At 42.6% G+C, this 26,069-nt stretch overlaps 1 protein-coding gene across 6 annotated transcripts in view; it reads left to right on the forward strand.

Moving 5' to 3' along the window:
* SYNJ1 (synaptojanin 1) overlaps nt 1-24,832 on the forward strand; it is a 180,846-nt gene extending 156,014 nt beyond the window's left edge. For 5 of the 6 annotated variants that reach the window (XM_089688925.1, XM_089688928.1, XM_089688929.1 and 2 more), the window contains 3 exons: nt 2,978-3,086; nt 6,140-6,363; nt 23,848-24,832. In XM_089688925.1, the coding sequence (XP_089545051.1) occupies nt 2,978-3,086; nt 6,140-6,363; nt 23,848-24,612 (1,098 nt within the window). In that variant the 3' untranslated portion in view covers nt 24,613-24,832. Of the gene's footprint in view, nt 1-2,977; nt 3,087-6,139; nt 6,364-11,206; nt 11,231-23,847 lie in introns of all 6 variants that reach the window. The other variant, XM_089688930.1, reaches the window with a different exon arrangement.
* Nucleotides 24,833-26,069: the final 1,237 nt, after the last annotated feature.

The following is a 26,069-nucleotide window of genomic DNA, read 5'->3' on the forward strand; positions in this document are numbered from 1 at the left end:
GTCCAAGAGCCAAAGACCACGTGAGAACTTCAGAAAGACCTAGAATCAGCAGATACAATTGTTTCAAAGAAAACTATAAGTAATGCACTCAGCCGCCATGGCCATTATGCACGCTCACCACACAAAACTCCATTGCTGAAGAAAAAGCATGTTGAAGCTCGTTTAAAGTCTACTGAACAACATTTAGACAAGCCTGTGAAATACTTGAAGAATATAGTCTGGTCAAATGAGAACAAAATTGACCTCTTTGGATGCCATGATACACACCATGTGTGGAGGTCAAATGGCACTGCACATCACCCCAAAAACACCATCCCAACAGTGAAGCATGGAGGTGGGAACATCATGGTGTGGGGCTGTTTTTCAGCATACGGTACTGGTAAACTTCATTTGCTTGAAGGAAGGATGAATGGAAAAATATACCAACTATAACTGGCCTTTGCAGCAAGGAGCACATGCTGTGTACCTAGCCATCCAATGTTTATCCACTGCTTGCTTTGGTGTAAACTGCCAGGTGCTTTGCTGCTTTAAAATGCTACCCATGCCTGTTAGTTTGTTCACCTTCTATTACTGCTGTGCTATAATACTTACAGACTACACAATGAAGGGGAAGCTGAACTCCAGGCATTTGTAAAACATGCAAATCAAAGCATTTAGGTGGTAATTAAAAATTGAGGGGACACACAGATTATATGTGCACCAGTTACTAAAACTAATGCACACATGATCTGGTGCAGCCATGCATAGTAACCAAATCGGCTTCCATGTTTTATTGTCAAAGCTTAATTAAACAAGCTGAAGTTAGAAGCTGATTGGTTACTATGCTTAGCTGCACCAGATTATGAGTGCTCCAGTATTAGTAGATCCACACCCATTGTAAATACCTGAATTTGGCTTAGTTTCAGCATCTTGAAATCCCCTTTACTGGCTCCCAGTCCTGTTCCTCCCTTCAGTACAGTCTGCACTTCATACACTTTACAACAGGACTCAAATATCCTGATAAGGAACCTACTGCTAGGATAAAAGAGCAGAGGGATGACCTCATCTGTCTGTTGCTGCTTTTTCACGTTCTACCTAGTAGACAGGCATCAGTATATTCCTACATTGCATTTTATCCACCCGGCTCTGTTGTGTGAGGGGGCTGTGTAAATCTCAGGAATAGATGGACAGAAATACAAATTATCGGGCAGTTAAGAAGTAGATTTTATGTGTTGCATTTTGTGAATTTAGATTTTGGCCTGGTGTTCAGTTTTAAAGTGTAAGCTCACCTTTTCAGGAAAAAGGAAAAGGTGAAATAATGCCACGTTTCCCCCTGGTCCCTGCTATACTTACCTCTGTGGGTGATGGCCTGTCAGTGCCCACGAAGCACGTGTAGTGGCTCCGGGGCTTTGAATCCTTGCACCTCTTTCCCTTCTCCCTGCAGCATGTTTGAGATGGATCAGAGCAATTCTGTTTGGACAGAGTATTGCTCTGATTTATCCTGGAAGCACTGCCAAGATAAGGGGAAGATAGCAAATCCCTTCCCATATGGCCATCTGAAGACTAGCATATGGAAACTGATCCAAAACTGAAACATGCTAGATTTCCTCAGTCACCCTCCACAATAATGTAACAGGGAATCTGGTTGGTTGCTATAATATTAAGTGCCGTTTGTACTACTCCTTTTTGCTTTAGTTTCCATAAATCAGACCTGTTTTATTTTTTGGGTAGTAGACAAAAACATACATGGAACTTTAAAATTAGTAGATAATTAACGGACATTTTTTAAAAATCATCGGCCCTTAATATTTCTCTCCCTGAGGTGGAGATTACCTTATTAAAGCAAAATTATAACTGCCTGGCCCGCTGCTCATTTAGAATGTCTTAGGATCCATCTTACCAAATCTCACCACACCCTCTATGAAGCCAACTATAATCCCACCTTCCGTCCTGGTGTTGCCTACCCCTCTCATGACCCATGGCATGTCCTTCTACACCTGAAATCCTCGGGCCTCACCAAATATCAGTTGAAAATGGCTACCTATGTACTACTGTTAGCAAAACAAACCATAGCGAAAGCTTGGAAACAGTTCATACCTTTTACAGAAGTTCACGGCCTCCTAGACGTCTTTCTTATTAATGACTGGCTTTCCAGCATTCTTTCAGATACCGATGAGAAATGTCTTAAAACATGGACTCCTTGGATCCAACATTCCCACCCTGCTATGTTGAATAGGCAGTTTTACATTGCTGTAATTATTGAGGCTCCATAGCCCATGTTTGAGTGCTTTTGACATCCTCACTTTGACTCCTTACTTTTTTTTTTGCTTTTTTTTTTTTTGCTTTTTTTTTTTTTTTCTTTCTCCATTGGCTCTCCCACAGGAACGATTTGCTTTTTATTCCACGTATTCCTTGGGTCTATGATATTTTCATCAACTCCTGATCACATGCAGTAGGCATATAGATCCTCCTCTGTTCCTCTCACTGATTCATTGACACAATATGGTCAATGTACTTCTTGATACACCATCTACTTTGTCACTTGTTACCAGTGGAGGACTGACCATTTGGAAACCCGGTCACTGCCCGAGGGCCCAGGGTCAGTAGGGGGCCCCATGAGATGCCCCTGGTACCTTTTTCATAGGCTTTTTTGAGTTTGGGCAAGGACACAGGGGCCCCACGATCCCCTATTGCCCGGGGGCCCCATGAGTTGTCAGTCCGCCCCTGCTTGTTACAGTTTTGTTATTTTATGTGGGACCATTTTTGATCTGTTGGCTCTTCATGTTATATTTTCCCTGTACACACGATAGCGTTTGCAATTGTATCTTCTAAAATCAAAAAATTTTCAATAAAAATGTATTAAAAGGAAAAAAATTGCCTATTTATTTTAGCTGATGAAATAACTTACTGCTATTTAGGGTTTTATTATTTCCTGATTGTAAATTGGTTTCATTAGCTAAATGGAAAATATTTATGTAAATTGCAATTATTCCCTTAGACTATCCCTCCTCGTGCGGGAGTAATAAGCGTTCCTCAAAGCCATGGTGGACCAGCACAGGCCAGGCTTCCTGCCCCAGCACCTGTCAAAGCAGCAGAGCCTCCAAAAGGTATAGTGTGTCTTTTCTGGTTTTTGCTGAACATTAGTAACAAACTGAGCAAATAAGTCCCACGTAGGGGATGAAGACAAAAAAGGAAACATGGTTGCAGATGAATCACATTTTCAGACATATCCGAGGCATGTGTTCTTTCAACCTCAAGTTTCATTACATTTGTTTTTTTTGTTTTTTTGTGCGTCATGTAACTTACCTGTAATGAAGTATGTTCCGTGTCTTGCATGGTGATTATTCCTGTGGAAATCTTCTCTCCCAGTCTTTTTCACTGCACTGAACTTATGGTGCTGCAGGGGTTAATAGCTTTGGGTCTTAGGCTGCTTTCACACTGCTCCGTTGCAAAACACGGTAAAAACGCCTATGCATTTTTGCATTGTTTCCAGTGCGTTTTGCACCTGTGGGGGAAAAAAAGGACATGTGACTCCGACACACCAAAAACGCAACCGTGGGTACATTTTTTTTTTTTTTTTTTTAATGTATTTTTTGCCATGTTTTTGATGCATCTTCCATTCATTTTAATGGGAAGGTGCATTTTTTGGTGTGTTGTTTTTTTTGTTTTTTTGGGGTTTTTTTTACTGCACCAAAGTGCAACATGCATAACTTTTAAAAACGCAACTGACTGGTGTGAACAGTTCCATAGGATTTACTGGTCATGCTTTTGGTAAGACAAAAATGGAAGAAAAACTAATCACTGTGAAAGGGCCCTTGCAATGAAGTCTCTACGGGGCCCCACCCCTTTCTTTCCTCTTCTCCCTTGACAAAAATCCTTGCATTGTTTTCACACAATGCAACACGTTCTGTCAATGGAGGAGAGAATTCTGTCCTTCATCTGCCTCTTCCAAATCCCCAGAATGGTCCAGAGCCGCTGGCATTGCCTCAGCCCTTGCTCTGTCTCAAAAAGAATCCATCAGTGAGTAAACTGATCAGGCTGAGACCCAGAGACCACTTCATTTACTGACTATATATCACTGCTGGTACATTCACTATGTGCGATTGGGCTAAAATTGAATGTTCTCCTTCCATTTTCCAAACAGGTTGAATGTTCATAGAAAAATAGAGTATTTTGATAACAATATCAGATTATAACCACTAAATGGAGATGAGGGTCATATTTATTACTATGATCTTCAGCTCTATTTGGTGGCCATACAGAGGTATTTTGCTGAACCGCTTTATTTTTTACAAATTAATAACATTCAACCGGTTTAGGACATGGAATAAAATTTGCTGCACAGAACAAATGTGCCAGTAGTTTTACTGGGTGAATAGCTATTTAACCCTTTTGCAGTTTACTTGTTACACTCGCAATTTGGTAGTTATTCATCACAATTTTTTTTTTTTTTTTTTTAGCTAGTGATTAAAGCGATCACAAAGGCAGATTTTTTTTTTCAATAACAAACGTGATACTTACCCCGCTCTGTGCAATGGTTTTTCATAGAGATGCCACGATCCTCCTCTTCTCGGGTCTACCGGCACACCTGACCCCTCCCTCCTTCCAAGTGCCCCAACAGCAAGCAGCTTGCTATGGGGGCACACAAGGATGCGGCTCGGTCCTGCTTTCTTCCCATTGGCTCATTGGCCGTGATTGACAGTAGTGGGAGCAATAGCTCCAGCTGCTGTCTTAGCCAATGAGGAGGGAGAGACCTGGGACAGCCAAGGCTGTTGTGTACATCACTGGATCGAGATGGGGCTCAGGTAAGTATTGGGGGGGCTGCTGTACACAGAAGGGTTTTTTTTTTTTTACCTTCATGCATAGCATGCTTAAATTGGGGGAAAAAAGTGAGCTTTTACAACCACTTTAATCGCTATAGACTCTGGTGATTTGTCACTGAAAAGTGATTTGACACTAGTTCAGGTTAAACAAGTGCTATTACACTCTCTTTTTGCGATATCTAGCTGAGCTGTAGAGGTAACAGGCGATCTTGTCATTGACATGAAACGCTGAACAAATTCCTTCACTGTGCAACTGAACCTCAAATTACCGTAAAAGCCCTAAATTAGCAATTCCTTTGAAAATAACTTTGATTTGCTTAGCTAGAAAAAAAAAGATTGTTGCAAATATATTGCCTGTCTGAATTGATCCTTAGGCCTTCTCCACCTGGGAGTTTACTCATACACTGGATTCCAACAGCAAGGATCAGCGGATTCTTGCATGTGGAATGACAGGTGCCTACAAATAACGGCAGCTGCCTAGCCTATGTAAAGTAATGAGAGGCTGACACTGGCCGTCACTGCTTTCCTGCAGGCGCACACCATGAGGTTACATGCTCTTTGGGAAGGATATCCAAGCCTGGATGCAGTCAGAAGTGTCCAGTCTTGGACATCTGTCCCTAAGCACAAGAAACTCTGTGGTGTGCGCCTACATGCAAACCGTGATGGCCACTGACAGCCTCTCATTACTTCATACAAGCTGGGCAGCAGCCACTAATCGCATGCACCTTACAATGGAGCTGCAAGAATCGGCTGACTCTTGCCACTAGAATCTGGTGCATGCGGGTAAATGCCTGTGTGAAGGAAGGAGGCCTCAATGCTGCTTCTCCTGATCCAGGGGCGGACTGACAACTCATGGGGACCCCGGGCAGTAGGGGATCATGGGGCCCCTGTGTCCTTGCCCAAACTCAAAAAAGCCTATGAAAAAGGTACCAGGGGCATCTCATGGGGCCCCCTACTGACCCCGGGCCCTCCGGCAGTGCCCGAGCTTCCAAATGGTCAGTCCGCCTCTGTCCTGATCTAGCGAATTGTATATCAAAATGTTACAGCTTGCAACTTGTTTGCTGTTAACGGTGTGGATGCTCATCTGTGGCATCCAAAGGCTCTGCTGGATCTGTACTGTTCCTATCTGAAAAGTCACCTGTACCAGGAAACCTTTTAATCCTTTGCCAGTCCTGTGGGGCCACAAAGCCTCTGTCCTATCATCACATACATGAGGGGTAAGTGTAGGAAGTGGCATTACTTCTGACAGTGGGAACATGAGGTTATTGTGTTTTTGTGCCTGTTTGGAGAGATTATTGTGTCAGCTTTAATTTACACAGTTCTGTTCTCTGTTTCAGCATTCCCCTCTCTTCCTGAGCCTTTGAAACCCCAACTAGCAGCCCCTCTTCAGCCCAGTCCAACCACCCAACCACCCTGCCAAAAGCTGTCAGAACCTATACAGCCGACATCACATCCCACCTCCCCCACACCACCTCCGCAGAGCCTAGACCCGCCTCCGCAGCCACCTCCCCGCAGCCGTTCCTCTCAGAATCTGCCTTCAGACAATGTTGCTCCTCAACCGGTAAGTGCTATAGATTTCAGTGAGAACGTAAATTGAAAGACCTCATATCACATTCTTCTGATTAATTTACCCCTTAACGCTGCCAACCCTCAGCCCATTAAAGTAGAACTATAGGCAAAACTTTTTTTTCATTTTAAATAGAGTAATGGGGGGTTATAACTTGTGTTATTTTTATTTTTTGCCATCTGTGTCCAATTGGGGAGACTTACCTTCACTTCTTGTCTCATAGCCAAAACAGAAAGTGAGAGATAATCCCCACAAATTAAATTGTTATTAAAGATCTTTTTTTTTTTTTTTTTCTTTTTTTTTTAATAACAAACATCTTATACTTGCCTGCTCTGTGCAATTGTTTTGCACAGAGCAGCCCTGATTCCCCTCTTCTGGGGCTTCTGCCAGTGCTCCCGGCCCCTGCTGAGTGCCCTTATAGAATGCATTAAGGTAAAAAAAACCTTCAGCCTTTAGAACCACTTCTTTGGGGACCCCCAGGTCACCAGAACTAGCATCCCCGTTGGAAAACTTCCCATCTATTACTTTTCTGGGGACAGCCCAAAATTTGGGGTTTTCTTTACTTTCACTTTCAATGATCATGGTAAACCGGACAAATAGAGAGGGTGAATCTCCCTACTGGGGACACAGACATCAATAAAAACCTCACAGGGGTTCTAATTCCACTCCACTCTGTCCAAAACTAAAATTAAAGTTTTGCCTGCAATTTACACATGCAGAGCAACAGGCTAACATATTGGCCCCTGCAGCAGTCCTTGCTTATTCTTTTCTTCCCTGATGCTACCTTTTGGGCAGCAGAGAAAAACCCACCAATTTTAGCTATGGGGAGCTGGTGAGCGACATCCCTTCCTTCGATGTGATGCAATTGGCTGCTTAGCCACCAGCGCCATCACAAAAAACATTTTCAGCCCTGTGTATGCTGTGAACTTGAAGCTTACACAGGGCTTCTTCTCCTCGCTCCTGTAGGTGAATGGAGTGACGGGAGAGAAAGGCGGTAAGTATAAGCTGCTGGCAGAGACATGTATTAAAGTAAACCTGTTTTGTCATGGATTGGCAAGGTGCAGGTCCAATTTCAAATGTTCAGAAAAAAGTGAACACTGTACACCCGTAGTCCTCACTGGACTTGCCTCCATGGGTGATGATCTGTAAGTGCCCAAGCAGCCTATATAGCGAGAAGAGGATTTGAAATCCACATTTTCTCTGTGTAGAGCTTCCAGGACAGATCAGAGTGATGCTCTGTGTTGGAGATGACCAATCAGAATCTCTCTGATTTGTTCCGAATGTGCTGCAGAGAGAAGTGGTAGAAGAGCGGGGATTTCAAATCCCCAGACCGCTAGAGCGGCTTTGTGGACAGTGACAGCTCATCACCCACTTAGGTAAGTGCGGTGGGAACTAGAGCGGTGAAGAAGGCATACGGTGCTGATTCACCTCTTCATTTTTTCTGAAAAGGTGATCTAACACTTTACACTGGACTTGCACCTTTTGCCAATCCAGAGCAAAGGAAGGTGAATTAACACTTTAAGCCCAAGTTGTGGAGTATGTTTTTAATTGTTTAATCGCATGCAAATAGCTGTCCATCAGCAACGGTCTCATTGGCTAAAGGGGCGGACTGACAACTCATGGGGCCCCCGGGCAATAGAGGATCATGGGGCCCCTGTGTCCTTGCCCAAACTCAAAAAAGCCTATGAAAAAGATACCAGGGGCATCTCATGGGGCCCCCTACTGACCCCGGGCCCTCGGGCAGTGCCCAAGTTTCCAAATGGTCAGTCCGCCCCTGTTGGCTACACATTTTAGCCCTTTTAGAAAGGCAAAAGAGAATAGTGATATGCACATTAATTTTTAATGCTTTAAATGGAAAATGTCTACAGAATAATTACTTGTTCTCATTTGTTAATCGGACCTACAATCTTATCATGGTTTCAGCGTGTATTCATTCTTACGTTTAAAAATAGGTTCTGTTGTATTCAGTGAAGTTAGAAGAGTTTTATAGGCAGCAGTATTCTAAAAGGAACTGTGCACAAGTTAGTGATACATTAGCAGCCTCCTGAGCAATAATCCAGATTGATTTGCTCTTGCTGTGCGTTATTTTAATCAGCCCAGTTCTTAAACAGATTTGCAGTCTTTCTCTGGATAGCATCTGTATATTGCAGCACAATCGGTGCTTTGTTGAATGTCTGCCACAAGAAAAAACGTATCTAAAGCCAAGGACACATCTTTAATATATTGCAGCTTACGCTTCTTAGATATGATGGCTGTATTAGTTGTTAAGCTTTTTTTTCACCTGGTGATCTTTGCAAAAACTTGCTTTCTGCCCTAGGGTGACAACCAGAGGCATAACTAGAACCTTCAGGGCCCCAGTGCAAAAAACCATGAAGGGCCCTCCGACCCAAGCCTGGGCCCTTCCCTCCAATTGCTGGGCCCTTTATTATTGTCTCACAGTGGGACCCTTTCACATGTTCTACAACGGCCCCCTTCTTACCCTTACATTAAAATCCCCCCTTGCATCAGCATTCCCAGAGCCCCTTTTACATCAGAGTTTCCCTTTACAGTACATCACAGTCCACAGGGTTTGCCTTACAATGCAAGGGGGAACTCTGTAGACCCTGATGTAAAGGAGATTGCAACGGACCCTGATGTAAAGGGGAACTCTGATGTAAGATGTTCTCTGGACACCAGAGCCTCCCCCTTACCTCAGAGTCTGCAATGCTTCCCCTTTCACTATAAGGAATAAGTCTGCTGACTCTGAAGTAAGTAGGAATGCTGAGAACTCTGATGTAAGGGGAGGCTCTTACAGCAGAGTTCCCCTTTACACCAGAGTCTGCAGAATGAATACATTAAGGTAAAGGGGTTCACTGATGTAAGAGGGGAGTGAAGATACTGATACAAGGGTGGATCTAGGGCAGGGGTGGGCAAACTTTTTGACTTGAGGGCTGCAATGGGTTCATATATTGGACCCGGGGGCCGGACCAAGAGTAGATGAATGATGTGTATGTGTCATCCATAGTAAGTATAGTAATATTCCCCCATAGTAAGCATAGTAATTCATCCCCCATATAGTAATTCATCCCCCATAGAGTAATTCATCCCCCATAGAGTAATTCATCCCCCATAGTAATTCATCCCCCATAGTAATTCATCCCCCATAGTAATTCATCCCCCCTATAGTAATTCATCCCCCCTATAGTAATTCATCCCCCCTATAGTAATTCATCCCCCATATAGTAATTCATCCCCCCCATAGTAATTCATCCCCCCTATAGTAATTCATCCCCCATATAGTAATTCATCCCCCATAGTAATTCATCCCCCCTATAGTAATTCATTCCCCATATTAATTCATCCCCCATATTAAGTCCCCAAGTCCCCCCTGTGTCAATTCACTTACCTTTGCTCCGCGCGTTCCTCTCGCCGTCTTCCCGCGCCGTTCCGGTGTAGCATGAAAATCTGTCTCCTATGAGGATCTGTCCCCCTCGACGTATCTGCGCATGTGCCAGTTTCAGGCATTAGCAGCCGATCGGCGATCTCCGGCACATGCGCAGATACGTCGAGGGGGACAGATCCTCATAGGAGACAGATTTTCATGCTACACCGGTCTTCAGGGCGGACTGTGAGAGGAGCCTAGCGGGAGCCTAGTTCCGCGGGCCGGATTAAAAGGTCCGCCGGGCCGTATACGGCCCGCGGGCCTTAGTTTGCCCATTGCTGATCTAGGGTCTCCACTCACCCAACCCCCCACAGAGTGACTGACTGGCTGCTCCACAAAACTGTTACACACTGACCTCCTGTGGCTTTGGTTCTCCTCTCCTACTGCAGGCTTTGGTGCTCCTCTCCCCTGCGCTGCCTGCTTTCACGTCACCGCTTAAAAATGTCCCTGTGCCCCCTCCTTGTGCACCTGACCAGCAGCAGCCCTTCCCCACCGACCAGCCGAGCTCAACCAATTACTAACCAGCCGGCTCTGTAACTGCGTGTGTGCACTATGCATGCGCATTTCTGGGGGAGGGTGCGTTCCACTTGTCAGGTGTGCAAGGAAGGGGAACAGCAGGAGAGGAAGCTTGGGGACAAGTGTAGGGGACAAAAAATGGGGGGGGGGGGCACTTTTCTGCTGTCTGCATGCAGCAGAAAAGTGCCGCCCCCCCCCCCCTTCTTTTTTTTTTTTTTTTTTTTTTTTTCTTACTGGCAACACTGCTTGGGGACCCCCACAATGTTAGAACACCAAGGCCCGGTCACAAGTGCGACCTTTGTGACCCTGGTAGTCTCACCACTGGTGCTGACAACACTCATTCAGTGTATTGTGTCTGTGGACGAACAATGTTGTCATCCTATGATAGAAAGTGTGTTAAAGCCCAAGTGCAGCCAAAATCAAAAGCCGAAAAATCAGCACAAGGGACATAACGTACAGTCAGTAGGATGCATCCCTTGTGTTGGTTCCTCTGTTATTAGTAGTATTTGGGGCACATTGAACTACTTCTCGAGGAACGTGGGTCTAATGTGCTCATTGCGGCCATTCATATAGGATAATTAGGTGAGGCCATTAACACATCTCTGTTTTTGGATTGTAGCAGGAAATGGCTCTCATCCAGATAAACACAGCAAAAACAGTCATTATAAACCATAAATTCAGACATAGTTTTGAAAACCCCTTTGAGTGGTAGAAATGTCGCTGTGTCCTACATGTCCTTCTGTCTACTTACTGCAGTATTCACCAGAGTCAACAACCAAATATATTACTAATAAAAACAATGTCATTAGTTAGAATGACTGCATGCTTGTCTTTTCTTGCTGTCTCTCTCTCTCTTCTTCTAATGTCTTTTCTTTTCAATATTTGTCTTTTTATCAATAGCAGGAGCAGCCATCAGGGTAAAAGGTATCTGAACAGTTTAACCGTATTGTCTGTACTCCACCCTAAACTGTGTCATTAGTGACACCGTTGGCTTCTTGTCACTCATGTAGCCGATAACTATCACGTGGTTAACCATCATAACTCGTGCATTGTTTTGTCATGATAAAGGAGGGGGTGATGACATCTTTAAATTATCATTTAAAGCTAAACTCCAACCAAAATGTAGTTTTGGACAACGTGAGCAAGGCTTGGAACCTCCGTTAGGTTTTTATTACAATTTATTTAGCCATAGAGGAGATTTTCTCTCTCCTTCTGAAGTGAGGAAAACCACTAAAATGGGGGACAGATAAGTATGCCCAAAGTTACTGTGCCCTTTTCTTTCAGATAGAAGGGAGTGTTCCCCATACAGTAAATGCAAAGCACTTTATATTGGATAAACCAGAGTAAAAGCCGATCGTAAGTCCTAGTAATACAGTAATATCAATGATCCCTGACCGATTTCATTCCCCAGCTGTCTTGGTAAAAAACATTATCCTTGTAACCCTGCCTTCATTTTTGGTGTGGACTAAAGTCCTCACTCTCTAAGCGTATGTGCCTATTTCTTTTCCTCAAAAAAAAGCGCAAAGCAGGCCATTCCTAAAACACACGCGGGCAACTTTTGGTTAAATATTTGTTGGGTTTTACAAAGAACAATCAGGATGGCCAATGGAGTACATAGGCATAGCAACACCTTGAAATTAAAAGGAAGTATCCTCCTGCGCTTTATATAAAAGGATTTCCCTATACTGTCCCTATATGATAGCTGCTGTCACTCGACTAAACCAATAAGTGATCAATATTTAACAAAAATTAGTGAAGCGCTACTATTAAAATTAAATACTACAGTGCCTAATTATGCCTATGAATTAGTGCTCTGTGAAAAGGAGCTCATATATATTATATATATGATATACTTCAGGGCTAATTAAACAGTTTTATAGTGAAATAAAAATCATTGTGAATTTAAAACAAAAGGATGAAAAAATGATAAGAAATACCATGTATATATAACAAATTCAATCACAAAATTCCATCCTATACCTGTGCATCACATAAATATAAAACCACCATCTGTGAATGATCAAAAAATAAAATAAAAAATAAAGCAAAGTCCATGCAAGTGAAAAACTTCGTGAGAAAGTGATCTTCACTTCTAGTGCACAAATCCTCAAATGGCAGCAGTGCCTGCTCACCTCCCCGCACTGACCCACACAGGGCCAAAAAGATATTACTCTCCTCTGTATCAGGTCCTTGTGTATGGATAGCCCATCCAGATGTCACAAGGGAATTGGAGACTCCTCTGTTCCACTCCACCTCCACTCAGTAATATACAAGAAACAAGAGAGATCCTTCCATAGTGTAATAAGTTTAATAAAGCCAGCAAAGAAGGCAAAGATTACACTCACATATAGTTGTAGTCACATCAGCGGTTTCCCCATCCCATGGGTGTATTGCATGAAACCTGGGGAAACCAATATGGCCGCTGCGTCTGGACATGCGTCACCACGTGACCGGAAGTGACGTTACTCGAAACCAGATATTTGCCTTCTTTGCTGGCTTTTCTTATCATTTTTTCATCCTTTTGTTTTAAATTCACAATGTGTATTTTTATTTCACTATAAAACTGTTTAATTAGCCCTGAAGTATATCATATATGTAATATATATGAGCTCCTTTTCACAGAGCACTAATTGATAGGCATAATTAGGCACTGTAGTATTTAATTTTGATAATAGTAGCGCTTCACTATTTTTTGTTAAATATAGCAACACCTTGGCTTCTACAAAATAATAGAGCAACTTTTGCTTGTTGCTTTCTTTTTCCAATGTGTATTTTATTTTTCGGAGAGTGTAATATTTATAATGATCCTTTCCTCCATTTTTCAATTTTTACTAGTTTACAATGTAAAAAATAAGCACATTTGCATAAATAAAGCCCCACTCTGGACTGCTGTTAAATTTATGGGCTAAATGCTTGTTTGGCTGAAGGAATACATTGAAATACTTACCTGATTCCTAGCTTCTGAAGACTTCATTGTCTCTGTGCAACTGGTCCACTGAAAGTCACTTCACTTTATGGCCCGGCCAGTCGCAGCTCTCCAACATCTTCACATACAATGCAGGGCCAGCAGTCTTACATTGTATATGAGGACAGTAAAAACCCAAACACCTCCTGGGAGCGTTGGACAATGGAGGAGAGAACCAGCTGCCGGGAAAGCAAGGAATAACGTATTTGGACTTTTTGTCCTTTACCAATCGTTTAATCTATGCGGGGTGGGAGGTGGTCACCACTGACATGGGTAAATTGAACAAAAGCCCTGAGTGGGACTTTAAAGTATAACTAAACTTTCACCCCACAAATCCGGTGCCTACAGAGCATTATCTTTTAGGTTCAGACACAGTTTATATCTGTGAAATTCCAAGTGTTTGCATGGCTCTATCCTGTTCCTTTCAGCTTCCTGTCCTGGCTATGCACTCTAAAGCTGTGACATGGGACTATATACCAAAGGGTATGTGGGCGGTGCTTAGAGGGAAAGGTCCCATACCACATCTCCTACACTATATTGTAATATTTATTTATTACAGGTACTTATATAGCGCCGTCAGTGTACGCAGCGCTTTACATATATATTGTGCATTCACATCAGTCCCTAACCCTCAAGGGGTGTACAATCTAAGGTCCCTAACTCACATTCATACATACACATACTAGGGCCAATTTAGACAGGAGCCAATTCAACTACCAGAATGTCTTTGGAGTGTGAGAGGAAACCGGAGTAACTGTAGGAAACCCACACAGGCACAGGGAGAACATGCAAACTCCAGGCAGGTGGTACCGTGGTTGGGATTCGAACCAACGACCCTTATACTGCCAGGCTGAATGGCTAACCACTAAGCCGCTGTGCTGCCCATATAGAGGTAATAGCCCAACTACACTGACATAATAATGTGGACAACAAATATTTCTCTCAGGGTAAATGTAAGCCTCCAAATATAGCACTAGTATTATTATTATTATACAGGATTTATATAGCGCCAACAGTTTGCTCAGCACTTTACAATATAATGGGAGACAATACTGCAACAATACAGTTCAATACAAGATGGTTAGGAGGGCCCTGATCCTTGGAGCTTACAATCTAAGAGTAAATAATACACTTGTGCACAAAAATAAAGGAAGATACCTGTGCCATGAGCTTATAGCCATGCAGTAGTGTGTGTTGCAAGGGTGACCAAAATGCTCCTGCCTAGTGAGCTGTTAGGACAGCATTGTTACCCAAGCAGTAGAACTTCCAATAGAGGCTGTAATTTGCAGGATCATCAGGTTTAAATAAAGAAAAATAAGGAGGGGGTGGAAAAACAAGAAGAGCTACTTTGAAATAATGTGTATGTGAAGGAAATACTTATTCATTTTTAAAATTTAAGGTTTAGATACTAAACCTCTTAATAAGAGTGTCCAGTTATCAGCTTGCACAGGTTTTATAGATGATCGCTTGCTTTGAAAAATACTTAACTGGCTGTCTCTGAGTTCAGTACTTTTGTCCCAGAACATACAGACATCATCAATCCTTTGTATCTCTCAGCACTGGTTTCCTGTAAAACCTCTTTTACATAAAACAGATTATCAAAATTTTGTTTGTAGCCCACTATGAGCTGTTGAACTGTGTGGGAACAATAGAGGTAGGTGGTGTCTTCATGCAGCCATATATTCAATCCTTCCGTATCGTATTACCCGGTTGGTGAAAGGAGATCCTCTCTCTAATTGTGGTAAATTACATTCTCTGCCTACTTTATCTTTGATGGAACTGTCTACATCCTCTTTGTTTTACCTCTTTTATATACTGTAGCAATGACATATTCAGCATCACTTTACAGGGAGCCAATAATGTCAATCCCTGGCCCAAAGAGGCTTATAGTCTAGTTTTTATACTACATGCAAATGTTTTTGCAACCAGTAGCAGCCATACTCTCTTCCCCTTCTTTTGTCCAGTTCCATCCTATTGAACTGCACTCTCCCCAATCGTGTCCACCTCTATGCTCCCACTTGTCCTGGGCTTCCTGCTGCCTTTAAGGAGATCCCTTAGACCACTTTTTATGCTCAGTGATGTGTGAAAAGGAAAGGTTGCAGGATACCCCCTGTAGGAGATCTTGGCATTGTGAGAGTGGACTTCACATCCTTCATCTATGTCCCTGGCTCACTGCTTCACGGTCTCTGCTCCTTCTGGCCCAAGGTCCCTGCAGTGTGTGGAATTACCCATTCCTCCAGCTTGCAAATCTCCACACATCTTTTCTCCTTTATTTTTTGTTGCCTCTGCCGTCCTCTTCTGGCTCAATGGCTGCCTTTGTGTATCGGTGGTTAGAGAACTGTCTGAGATGAAGCTTTAAACATCTTTTCTTTGTGCATAGCTGGCTCCTTTCTAGCTGTCTCTCTTGATGTGCAGAGCAAGCAAGCACAGCAAAACAGTGCTCAGACCAGAGGCCAGAATTCAGCTCTAATCCTTCATACTGCTACTATCTGGTTTTTTTTGTACCCCCTTACCCCAAATGACAGATTTTTCTCCTTGTTCCCCCAACTGACAGTTACCTCAGAGGTCCCCATATTTCTGCCGCCCTGCATTTCCATATTCACATTCTTCTTTATGTCCCTCTTCCTAGCTGAAAAACACTGCTTCCTGCCCTTCCCCCAGCAGACAGTCATGTGTCCCCAATCTTCAAGTTCCCCCCAGGCCACCTCACCCCCCATCCCTGATGGACATCCTTCCACACCTGCCTTCTCCCACACATCCCTCCTTGGTTGTCTCACAACCTCATTTCCCCCTCATGTGCACATACTGCCTCTCCAGCCACCATACCATACCAAAAAATAGATTCTCCATAACCAAGCACCTTCCCCTTGCGACCCTCTGCATTAGGGCCACCAACAGGGGGTACAACTGGTCCTCCTGCAGGGGGCCTGTGCGCACAGGGGGGCTTGACAGCTAGGGAATCGGTGGGATGTGGAGTGGCAATTACAGAAAGATGCCCTGTGTGGTTCTCTGCAGCAGCTGAAAGACTGTTCCTCACCCTCTCTGTCCTTCTGGTTTTAAGCTGCTGGAGGGAGAGGCACACAGGGCATCCTTCTGTAAATGCCCCAACCCAGCCTCCCCCCCCCCTTCCCCTTATCCCTGTCGCACTGATCACCCTCCCTGTCCTGCCCACTTCTGATTCCAGTGTGCGCCCGGGCCCCCCTCCCGCTGTTGCTGGTTTCTCTCTCCCACCAGCTGCTGCAGGTACACGAATGGATGTGTCAGAATAGTGAGCAGTGGAAGGGGCTGGTAAATGTCATTTACCGGTGCCTTCCTTTTCTGAATGGACACGGAGAGAGATTGATACTGATTGCTCCTGTGTCCATTCATAACTAAAGCGTAGTAAACATGTGTTTACTATGCTTCAGTTTATGAATGAACAGGAGCCTCTTTCCTGTTCATTCCTCTGCAGTACAGCTGAGGCTGCAAGAAAAAGAATTGAAGAATCCATGTCCTCAATTTTTCTCTGTCACAAAGGTGAGATATCAGGGGTCTGTTTAGACCTATGATATCTCGCCTATGTCCCCCTAACAGCGTTGTAAAAAACAAATTGGAAACAATTTTATTAGAAAAATTTGAAGAATCATTTTTAAAAATTGTAAAAGAAAATAATTTAAAAAATTTAGGATTTGTTCACACGGGTTCTCTGGCCCACACAGTGTGAATGAGCTGCCTGTTTCTGTGGCTGGAGCTGCCTGTTACTCTAAAGACGCAGCGGCTGTGTTCATACAGGCCCCAACTTGATAAGGGTGCAGATGTGGGTGAGTGGCCCCGAATGCACACTGTCGGTGTTTGGAGGCCATGCACCTGCATCCGCACGCCTTTCAAATTGGGACCCGCGGCTGTGTTCGTACAGCTTCTGCATCCTTTAGCCTATCCTCCTGGCATATCAATGAACATAGCAAATGGCGTGCAGATCCACCAGACGAAGGTAGAGAAACTTGGGAGAATAGAGGAGGACAGGATTGGGGAGAGCAAGTGCAGTAAGATATATGATGGGATTGCGCTATAGGTGAAAGGTGGAGAGTGTGAGGCCACAGACAGAAAGGAGGAAGAGACATCACTACTGCTTACAGAACCCCTCCATGGCAAAACAAAAACTGACTTAGATTTTCCCACTGGGTATAATGCCTACCTGTGCTGATCAAACTACATTACATTACTGAGAAAGGAAGGGGAACTTGGCAAATGCAATGTGGTTTCATCCAGCAGCAGTCTCTTCCAAAGACCCCCTTTCCTACATGGTGTGTCTGAAGTCCAGTCAGTGTGTCTGTGTTCTTTATCATGACATAATGCATGCAATATTTTATTAAAAGCACAATCCACCCAAAACTGATATTTCATTGTTTGGTGGATGCTGGAGAGTTGAAGTTTGGTGGGTGCTGGAGGATTTCTTACGTCCCTCAGGGACTCGAGTTGTGGGACTGTACTTGTTCCAAGCATGGGTTCCTGCCACAGTCCCTGTTGCATTTACACTTGGAATGACTATGCCAGGGAAGTCTCACTGGTGGAGTCTCAACAGGTTATAAGAAGCCAACAAGTCATAGCCCACAGGGCTCCACCATATCTGAAATATCACTTTAAGGTGGATTGACCCCGTAACTTTTACAGCTGCAGGAGTTGTATATGTTTAACACGTTAACAGTTTTTGAAGGAGCTTCTCTGTCATTTAACTGATTTTGGCAATGGTCATTGGTGCCAGTTATCTTGCAATCGTTTTGGTTAAAGATTGTTGGCCATGATATTCAATCATGATTTCAGATTTGTGATAAGTATCTTACTGAGAAGAAGGGTGGGTAGAAAATCTGCTTGTAAATCATATTACTCCCAATATTATTTAATGAACCACCATAGTTTTCTAAGAAACATTCATATTCTGCTTTTAGCCATTTCGGAAGTTGTGTACAGAATGTTTTCACAGACACAACTCTCTTTTCAGTTCACATATGGCAGCTGACATTTTACTCTTTCTCAGTAGACACCTGGGGTGTTTTAAAAATGCTGTGTACACCTAAAGGCTTTTATACATTTCATCACATGGCACTATTTTTTACATCTTTGTACCAACCCTGTTCCTAGCAATGAGGGTGGGAGTTGGAGACTCTAGAGATGTATTGAATAAATAAAGGGATAAAGGACCATACAGCACACATTCATCTTAGCACAGTGCAAGGCAATCCATTCTGTCTCCTCTTGTGAGAATGGGTCAGAACATTCTTCCAGCATTGGGCATCAAGGGGCACACTGGATGTTGGCAAGGTGCTCCAGGATCTGGTTTTAACATCAATGCATAAGAAGTCTAAGGGAACAAGATAAATGGTAAAAACTACAATTTTGATGAGAACAGGGCATCTAGACAAACTTTAAAACCTCTTATCCTGTTTTAGATAATAAGCATCTTCCTTGACCTATTAGCATATTGGGGCTAAGTTACCTGTGTGGCTATAAATGTATGTTCCTTACACTCATTAGAACTGAAGAAGCTGCTTGTACAGGTTGTGAAATGTCTTCCAGATAGCAGAATAAGTCCAGTTGAATGTAATTATTGAACTACAAATATACAACTACCTATACTGTGAGCTAAGAATCTTTTAAAAGCATACAAAATTGATTATTATTCCATCTTGCCTTGCAAGGTCAGATTTTGGAGACTCTTGGCCTTTACACCCATATGAGCTTGTTGAACAGCCCAATCCAAAACCATGAATACTAATAATGGAATTCCTCCTTTGCAGCACAGCAACCTCCACTCTAATGATAGACTTCCGTTAAGATTTTGGAGTGTGTCTGGGAGAATTTGTGCCCATTCAGCCAAAAGAGCATTTCTACAGGTGCTTCTCAATAAATTAAAATATCATCAAAAAGTTAATTTATTTCAGTAATTCAGTTCAAAAAGTGAAACCAATATATTAGAGTCATTATACACAACATGATATATTTCAAGCTAGTGAAAACCCAAAATTCAGTATCTCAGAAAATTTGAATATTGTGAAAAAGTTCAATATTGTAGACACATGGGGGGTTTATTTACTAAAGCTGGAGAGTGCAAAATCAGACTCCCTTCTGCATAGAAACCAATCAGCTTCCAGGTTTCATTGCCAAAGCTTCATTGAACAAGCTGAGGTTAGAAGCTGATTAGTTTCTATGCAGAAGGGAGTCTGATTTTGGACTCTCCAGCTTTAGTAAATAAACCCCATGGTGTCACACTCTAATCAGCTAATTACCGTATTTTGCGCTCCATAAGACGCACCTGACCATAAGATGCAACTAGGTTTTAGAGGCGGAAAACAAGAAAATAAATATTCTGAACCAATGGACTGCAGACACAGTACAGGAGATGCCCAGAAACTGCAGACACAGTACAGGGGATGACCAGAGACTGCGGACACAGTACAGGGGATGACCAGAGACTGCGGACACAGTACAGGGGATGACCAGAGACTGCTGACCTTTGGGGAGGGAGGGGGAGCGGGTACCTGAATTTGACAGGTACCCGTTCCCACTTCCGCGGAGTTGTCATCCCTTTAGTGTGAGTACCCAGCTGACAGCTGGGTGCCCAGTGCGCATGTGCGAGAAGCGCTGCGCTTTGTGATTGGTCCGGCGTCTTCTGGGACCTGTCGTGTCTCAGAAGACACCGTACTATTCACAAAGCGCAGTGCTTCTTGCGCATGCGCACTGGGCACCCGGCTGTCACAGCCAAGAGCCCACACTAAAGATGCAGACGTGGGAAGCCTTCGCAGTGCTGGACCGAGGAACAGGTAAGGTCCTGCTGCAGAGAAGAGATGAGCGGTCGGCTCGATATTCTGACGCGGTGGGAATACCGGACTGGCCGCTCCATAAGACGTACTGACATTTTGCCCCCTTTTTTGGGGGGGAAAAGTGCGTCTTATGGAGCAAAAAATACGGTAACTCAAAACACCTGTAAAGGTTTCCTGAGCTTTTAAATGGTCTCCCAGTCTGGTTCAGTAGGTTACACAATCATGAGGAAGACTGCTGACTTGACAGTTGTCCAGAAGACAGTCATTGACACCCTCTGCAAGGAGGGTAAGCTACAAAAGATCATAGCAAAAGAAGCTGTGCCATATCCAAGCATATTAATGGAAAGTTGAGTGGAAGGAAAAAGTGTGGTAGAAAAAGGTGCACAAGCAACAAGGACTGCAGCCTTGAGAGGATTGTGAAGCAAAGGCCATTCAAGAATTTGGGGGATGTTCACAAGGAGTGGACTACAGCTGGTGTTAGTGCTTCAAGAGCCACCACACACAGACGTATCTAGGACATGGGCTACAACTGTTGCATTCCTTGTCTTAACTGGGCTAAGGAGAAAAAGGACTGGACTGTTGCTCAGTGGTCCAAAGTCCTCTTTTTGGATAAAAGTAAATTTTGCATTTCATTTGGAAATCAAGGTCCTAGAGTCTGGAGGAAGAGTGGAGAGGCACAGAATACAAGTTGCATGAGGTCCAGTGTGAAGTTTCCACAGTCAGTGATGATTTGGGGAGCTATGTCAACTGCTGGTGTTGGTCCACTGTGTTTTATGAAGTCCAAACTCAGTGCAGCCCTCTACCAGGAAATTCTAGAGGACTTTATGCGTCCCTCTGCTGACCAACTTTATGGAGATGTTGATTTCATTTTCCAGCAGGACGTGGCACCTGCCCTCACTGCCAAAAGTACCAATACCTGGTTTAATAATCATGGTATCACTGTGCTTGATTGGCCAACAAACTCGCCTGACCTAAACCCCATAGAGAATATGTGGGGTATTGTTAAAAGGAAGATGAGACACCAGACCCAACAATTCAGACTAGCTGAAGGCCACTATCAAAGCAACCTGGGCTTCAATAACACCTCAGCAGTGCCACGGCTGATCGCCTCCATGCCACGCCACATTGATACAGTAATTCGTGCAAAAGGAGCCCCAGCCAAGTATTGAGTGCATACTATACTGCTCATGGACTGACTTTTCAGTAAGCCAACATTTCTGTATTAAAAATCCTTTTTCATTTAATGGTCTTATGTAATATTCTAATTTTCTGAGATATTGAATTTTGAGTTTTCAGCAGCTGTAAGCCATAATCCTCAAAATTAAAAGAAAGAAATGCTTGAAATATATCACTCTGTGTTTAATGAATCTATATAATGAGTTTCTATTTTTGAATTGAATTACTGAAATAAACTAACTTTATTCTAAGTTAATGAGATGAACCTGTAAGGTCATGTACTGATGCTGAATGAGAAAACCTGACACAATTGGCGTTCCATCTCACCCCAAAAGGTGTTCACTAAGGTTGAGGTCAGGGCTCTGTGCAGGCCACACGTTTCTCCATGCCAAACTAATTTTACTATGTCTTTATGAAACTGAATATGTGCATGGTGCACAGTCATATGAAAACAGAAAACTATGGAAACACACAGTTCTCTAAAATAACTTTGACGTAATGGTGTACCTTTTCATTGGAAAATAGTTTAACACAATCATTTGGAGGGCTCTTTGACTACATTTGGTCATATAGTGTGTAATACTACTTTTTTTATTCAACTTTTGATGGATTTAAAAAAAAAAAAAAAATCTGAAAACACTCAGACTTGTATTTGAAAATGCAAAATCACTGAGCTTTGTACTATACATACATAAAATATGATGGCTTCCTCTAGTGCTGTCACTAGTTTTCATCAAGCCGTAACACAGGTCCCTTAGTATAATCTGTTGTGAGTTTATTAGCATGACTGCTAAAGCTCTGAAAGGGAAGGCATCCCCCCCTGTAATGTGTTGGCTGTATTTGATGCTTTTAACCTTTTTTAAATGTTTCAAAAAGTCCAAGTCAGATGAACTTTTTACCAGGTGCTCCTCTGTACATCCAAGAATTTGCTGTCTGGGGAGCGCTCAGGCAGCAAACCGACATTGTCATTAGCAGAGAGGTAGCAGCCTGGGACCAGAACAGGATCATCCATACTATACTTTAATCACGGATCTGAAGGGAAAAATCACTTTGCAGTAGATCCATCAAACCAGTTTTCACTTCTATTGGTCCAATGCTATTGCATACTTTAGAGATGCAACGGGAAGTAAATTTCCCCAAAAGGAAATTCCACCTTTAAGAGTTGACACCAAAATGAAGTACCCATGGAAAGGTATCTCCTCTACCCCATCTTTGACTGACAATCATACATTTTTGCATTCTCCCTGACTTTTTCTCCCAGTGATAACTATCACCTGAACAGGTAGTGAGGGGGGGCTACCCAACATGGGGCACCAACAGCTATAAAAACCTGGCCCTTCACACTATATCCAAATATCCAAGAATATTTTGGCTGGAGTTTTACTATAAACATTTTGTTTGTCCGGTGTGCGTGTAAAAGGTCAGGTCACCCAAATTCAATGTGGTGTGTGGAATACTTACCAGCTTGTTATATCCAGTGGAAAATCCTTTACTAAAATGCTTGGAGAATTCATGGCTCCTCCCACTTACAACCGTTGCAAGGGAGCCACGGTTGTAAGCCAAGGGTTTTTTTTTTTTAATTTAGAGGAGAGCAATACAATTGGAGTCAACTGTACTCCTACCCTCACTCCCCAAGGCCTACCTTGCTTGTGTTTTTCATGAAAACCAAATTATACAGTCATGTGAAAAAGTAAGTACAGCCAGTGGTAAGTGTTGCTTTTTTGACATATTTCAACAAGCATATTAGATCTTTTTTTCAAATAGCTTCAGCAGATAAATACTTGGAAAGTAAAATATTTTATTTTAGCATTTCTTCAACAAAATATCAATAGGTAATGGTGTACACCCCTGGCCTCAAAAGCTAGTATTGCCCCTTTTAGCAGAATTTATTTCTTGTATTCATTTTGCATAGTTGCCCACCAGTCTCTGGCATGGACCAGCTAGCAAAATTAATTGTCCACGCCAAGAGATTTGTCCACCAAAAATGTGCCCTGCAATGGTCATACCATTTGAAGTATGCATTGGAGAGATGTTGAGAGATAGTATAAAACCAGTATATGGCATAGATATCGCACTGTACTAAATTAGAACAAAAAAGATTGTACTTTTTTTGTTGCTGTGATTCAGGGTTCCAGACTGACATTTTAAAGCACTTGAGTGTTTCTACATTTATTTTAACCCTAAAATCAAACAAGATTTTTGAAAGGGGAGTAAATGTATTCTTAACAGAATGCTGTTGTAAGTCATAGATAACAGATTTCTTTAACAACAACTTTTGTACTGCAGCAGTAAAAGCCAGCAACTTTTTGTGGGAAAAAGACAGGTCTTGTCTTTGGCCTTTGACTAAGACCACACAGAGTTTTATTGGACTTTTAACTCAGTTATTGCATGAATATTCCATGATGCACCAGTCAAAACCAAAGACATTTTTGTTTGGCCTGGTCCTTTTATTTATGTCATGAATGTATCATTCTGGTTGATATTGTTGTAAAATTCTTCATGACATACCACTGTGTTTGTGCTAGATTAGATAATAGATGGTAGCTCTACATGGTCTCCTGGTATCTTATTTTTATGATAATTGTATATGTTTTTCCATACAGAATCCAACTAATGGAGTCAGTGGCTTTAAAAGTCAGTTTGAAAACGATCCTTTTGCGGACTTCTCTTTAGATCCCCTTTTCATTACCAAGCTTTCTGCACTCAACACCATATCATCTGCTCCACCATCAAGCCAAAGGGAGCCAGTCCTGTTGCCTTCTGCAGTACAGAATAATCTTCATACCATCAATAGCCTGCCCATACTACCTCCAGTCCCAAGCCGGAGTACATCACAAGACAGTCTACGGATATCCCCTAATCCATTCCTTAACAAATCTAATACTACAAATTCAGTCAACCCATTCAATGAAAGATCATCAAATGCCGGAAATCCATTCAATAACCCAACATCCTCTTTGACTGGTCCTACATTACTGCCAACTGGAATATGTGAGCAATTTCATTCCACAAGCCAACCAGAGCTTCAGCAGAGCAAGCCAGTATTCTCCTTAGGGCCAGCAGAGAAAAGTCTATCATTGCCACATAATTTTGCTTCTATGTCTGAGTCTAATCCAAAAGGCTGGGTAACTTTTGATGAGGACCGTTTTACAACTAAATCCAATAGGTCAGTCAGCAATGGAGTAGAGTTTGATGGCTTCCAACAGTCCACTTTTGATAGCAATCAGAACACAATCCCGGTGGGTTCTTTCTCTCAATCTCTGAGGAAACCCCCACCACCACCTCGTGTTCCATCAAGGACAAAATTTGAGTCCTCTACCAAAATATCAACCCACCCTTCTCCAACTCTGGAATTCACTGATCGGTAACATGGAACTGCACTTGTGATCACCTAAGCGTGCAATAACTTTGGTCAATTATGAAGTTCATAGCTACTTAATATAACCTTTCCTATAACCACTGTTTAATATATTTCTTTATTTGTGTATATCTGGGTAACATTTCAAATGTCATTTTTGTATGTGTTGTTGAACGTACTATGTTTGTGATTGTTAGGAAGCCACTTAAAATTGCTGAATGAATACATAAGATGTATTTTGATCTTTAACCAGGGAAGGACAGAGGTTTTCATACTCATGGTTTATGTAAACCATACAAAAAAATGAATCTGCACTCCCTTTCCTTACATCACCGGTGAAAGAGAAACTTGGCAGGGCGGGATCTTTGGTTTTCTATAAACTGGCTGGTGTAAACACATGGATTGCAGCTTCATTTCTTGTATGCTACTCTGCAGCTGGCTGTAGGGGACAAGTCAATCAGTCGTACACCTTTACTGAGCACAAAGGGCCTGGAGTGGTATAAACTCTTGGTTTGACATGGCTGAGGGACCAGGCTAGATACTTCACATTAAATTACAACCAAACTCCACCTATACATTCCTTTGTGCCAGTGGCATCATGTCACTGTGGAGCAGACATCTTCCAAACTGCTTTTGGGTTGGGTTTTGTGTATGCACACAGAAATTAATTCATCCCCTTTAGATCATCTGCAGTCTCTTTATAAGCGATAGCAGGACCTTACCTGCCACTTATACTAGTAGAAAAGATCAGCAGTGAAATACAACAAAGTGTATAGAGATTTTTGGGTTATGTCCGTACGGTCCCACCACCACACCTCACAACAGGCAAAATCTTTAGTTTAGTTAAGTGAAGTACTTGGCTAAACGAAAGATGATTAGCGGCTAATCGCTAATGCAAAAAATGCTAAAAAAAAGATGAAAAACTTGCGTTAACGCGACTTTACACAGCTAACGCTACCATCATTCTTAAGACGCCCAGTGTGCATGGAGCCTACACAATAAAACTAGACCGTGCATATACAAACTGGGAGAATAGAAGCGAGGATCATAGAGGTGAGAGCCAAAATACTTTGAAAGCCTCTTCCCAAAGAGCACTTCCTCAAGGGTCAAGTGCAGTGTGGCATGAAATGTGTAGTCTATTGGCTTCCATGATCTTGCTTCTCTCTCTCTTTGGTTGTGCGTATTTTCCAAGCTGAATATACAGTGGACTTTCAGTGTGATATAGGGTCTGTGGCTTCTATATTTATAAAACTCCAGTAGTTTCATCTGTCAATCCTGATAAAATTGAATGCATGCATGGACAAAGGATAAGCTTTACTGAATGATGAAAAAAATTGTATACAGGTAACAGATCTGGGGAGGAAGTTGGCAGAGAGATTTTCATGGTACTGTCCCGTCTGCACTGTTTCAGTGGAGGGTACCTTGAATACTTTTGGGCCATTTAACAATTAACTAATTGACTGATAT

The sequence above is a fragment of the Staurois parvus genome, unplaced genomic scaffold, assembly GCF_062004578.1.
Source record: "Staurois parvus isolate SC_StPar_1 unplaced genomic scaffold, SC_StPar_1.0 ptg000461l, whole genome shotgun sequence".
NCBI lineage: Eukaryota > Metazoa > Chordata > Amphibia > Anura > Ranidae > Staurois > Staurois parvus.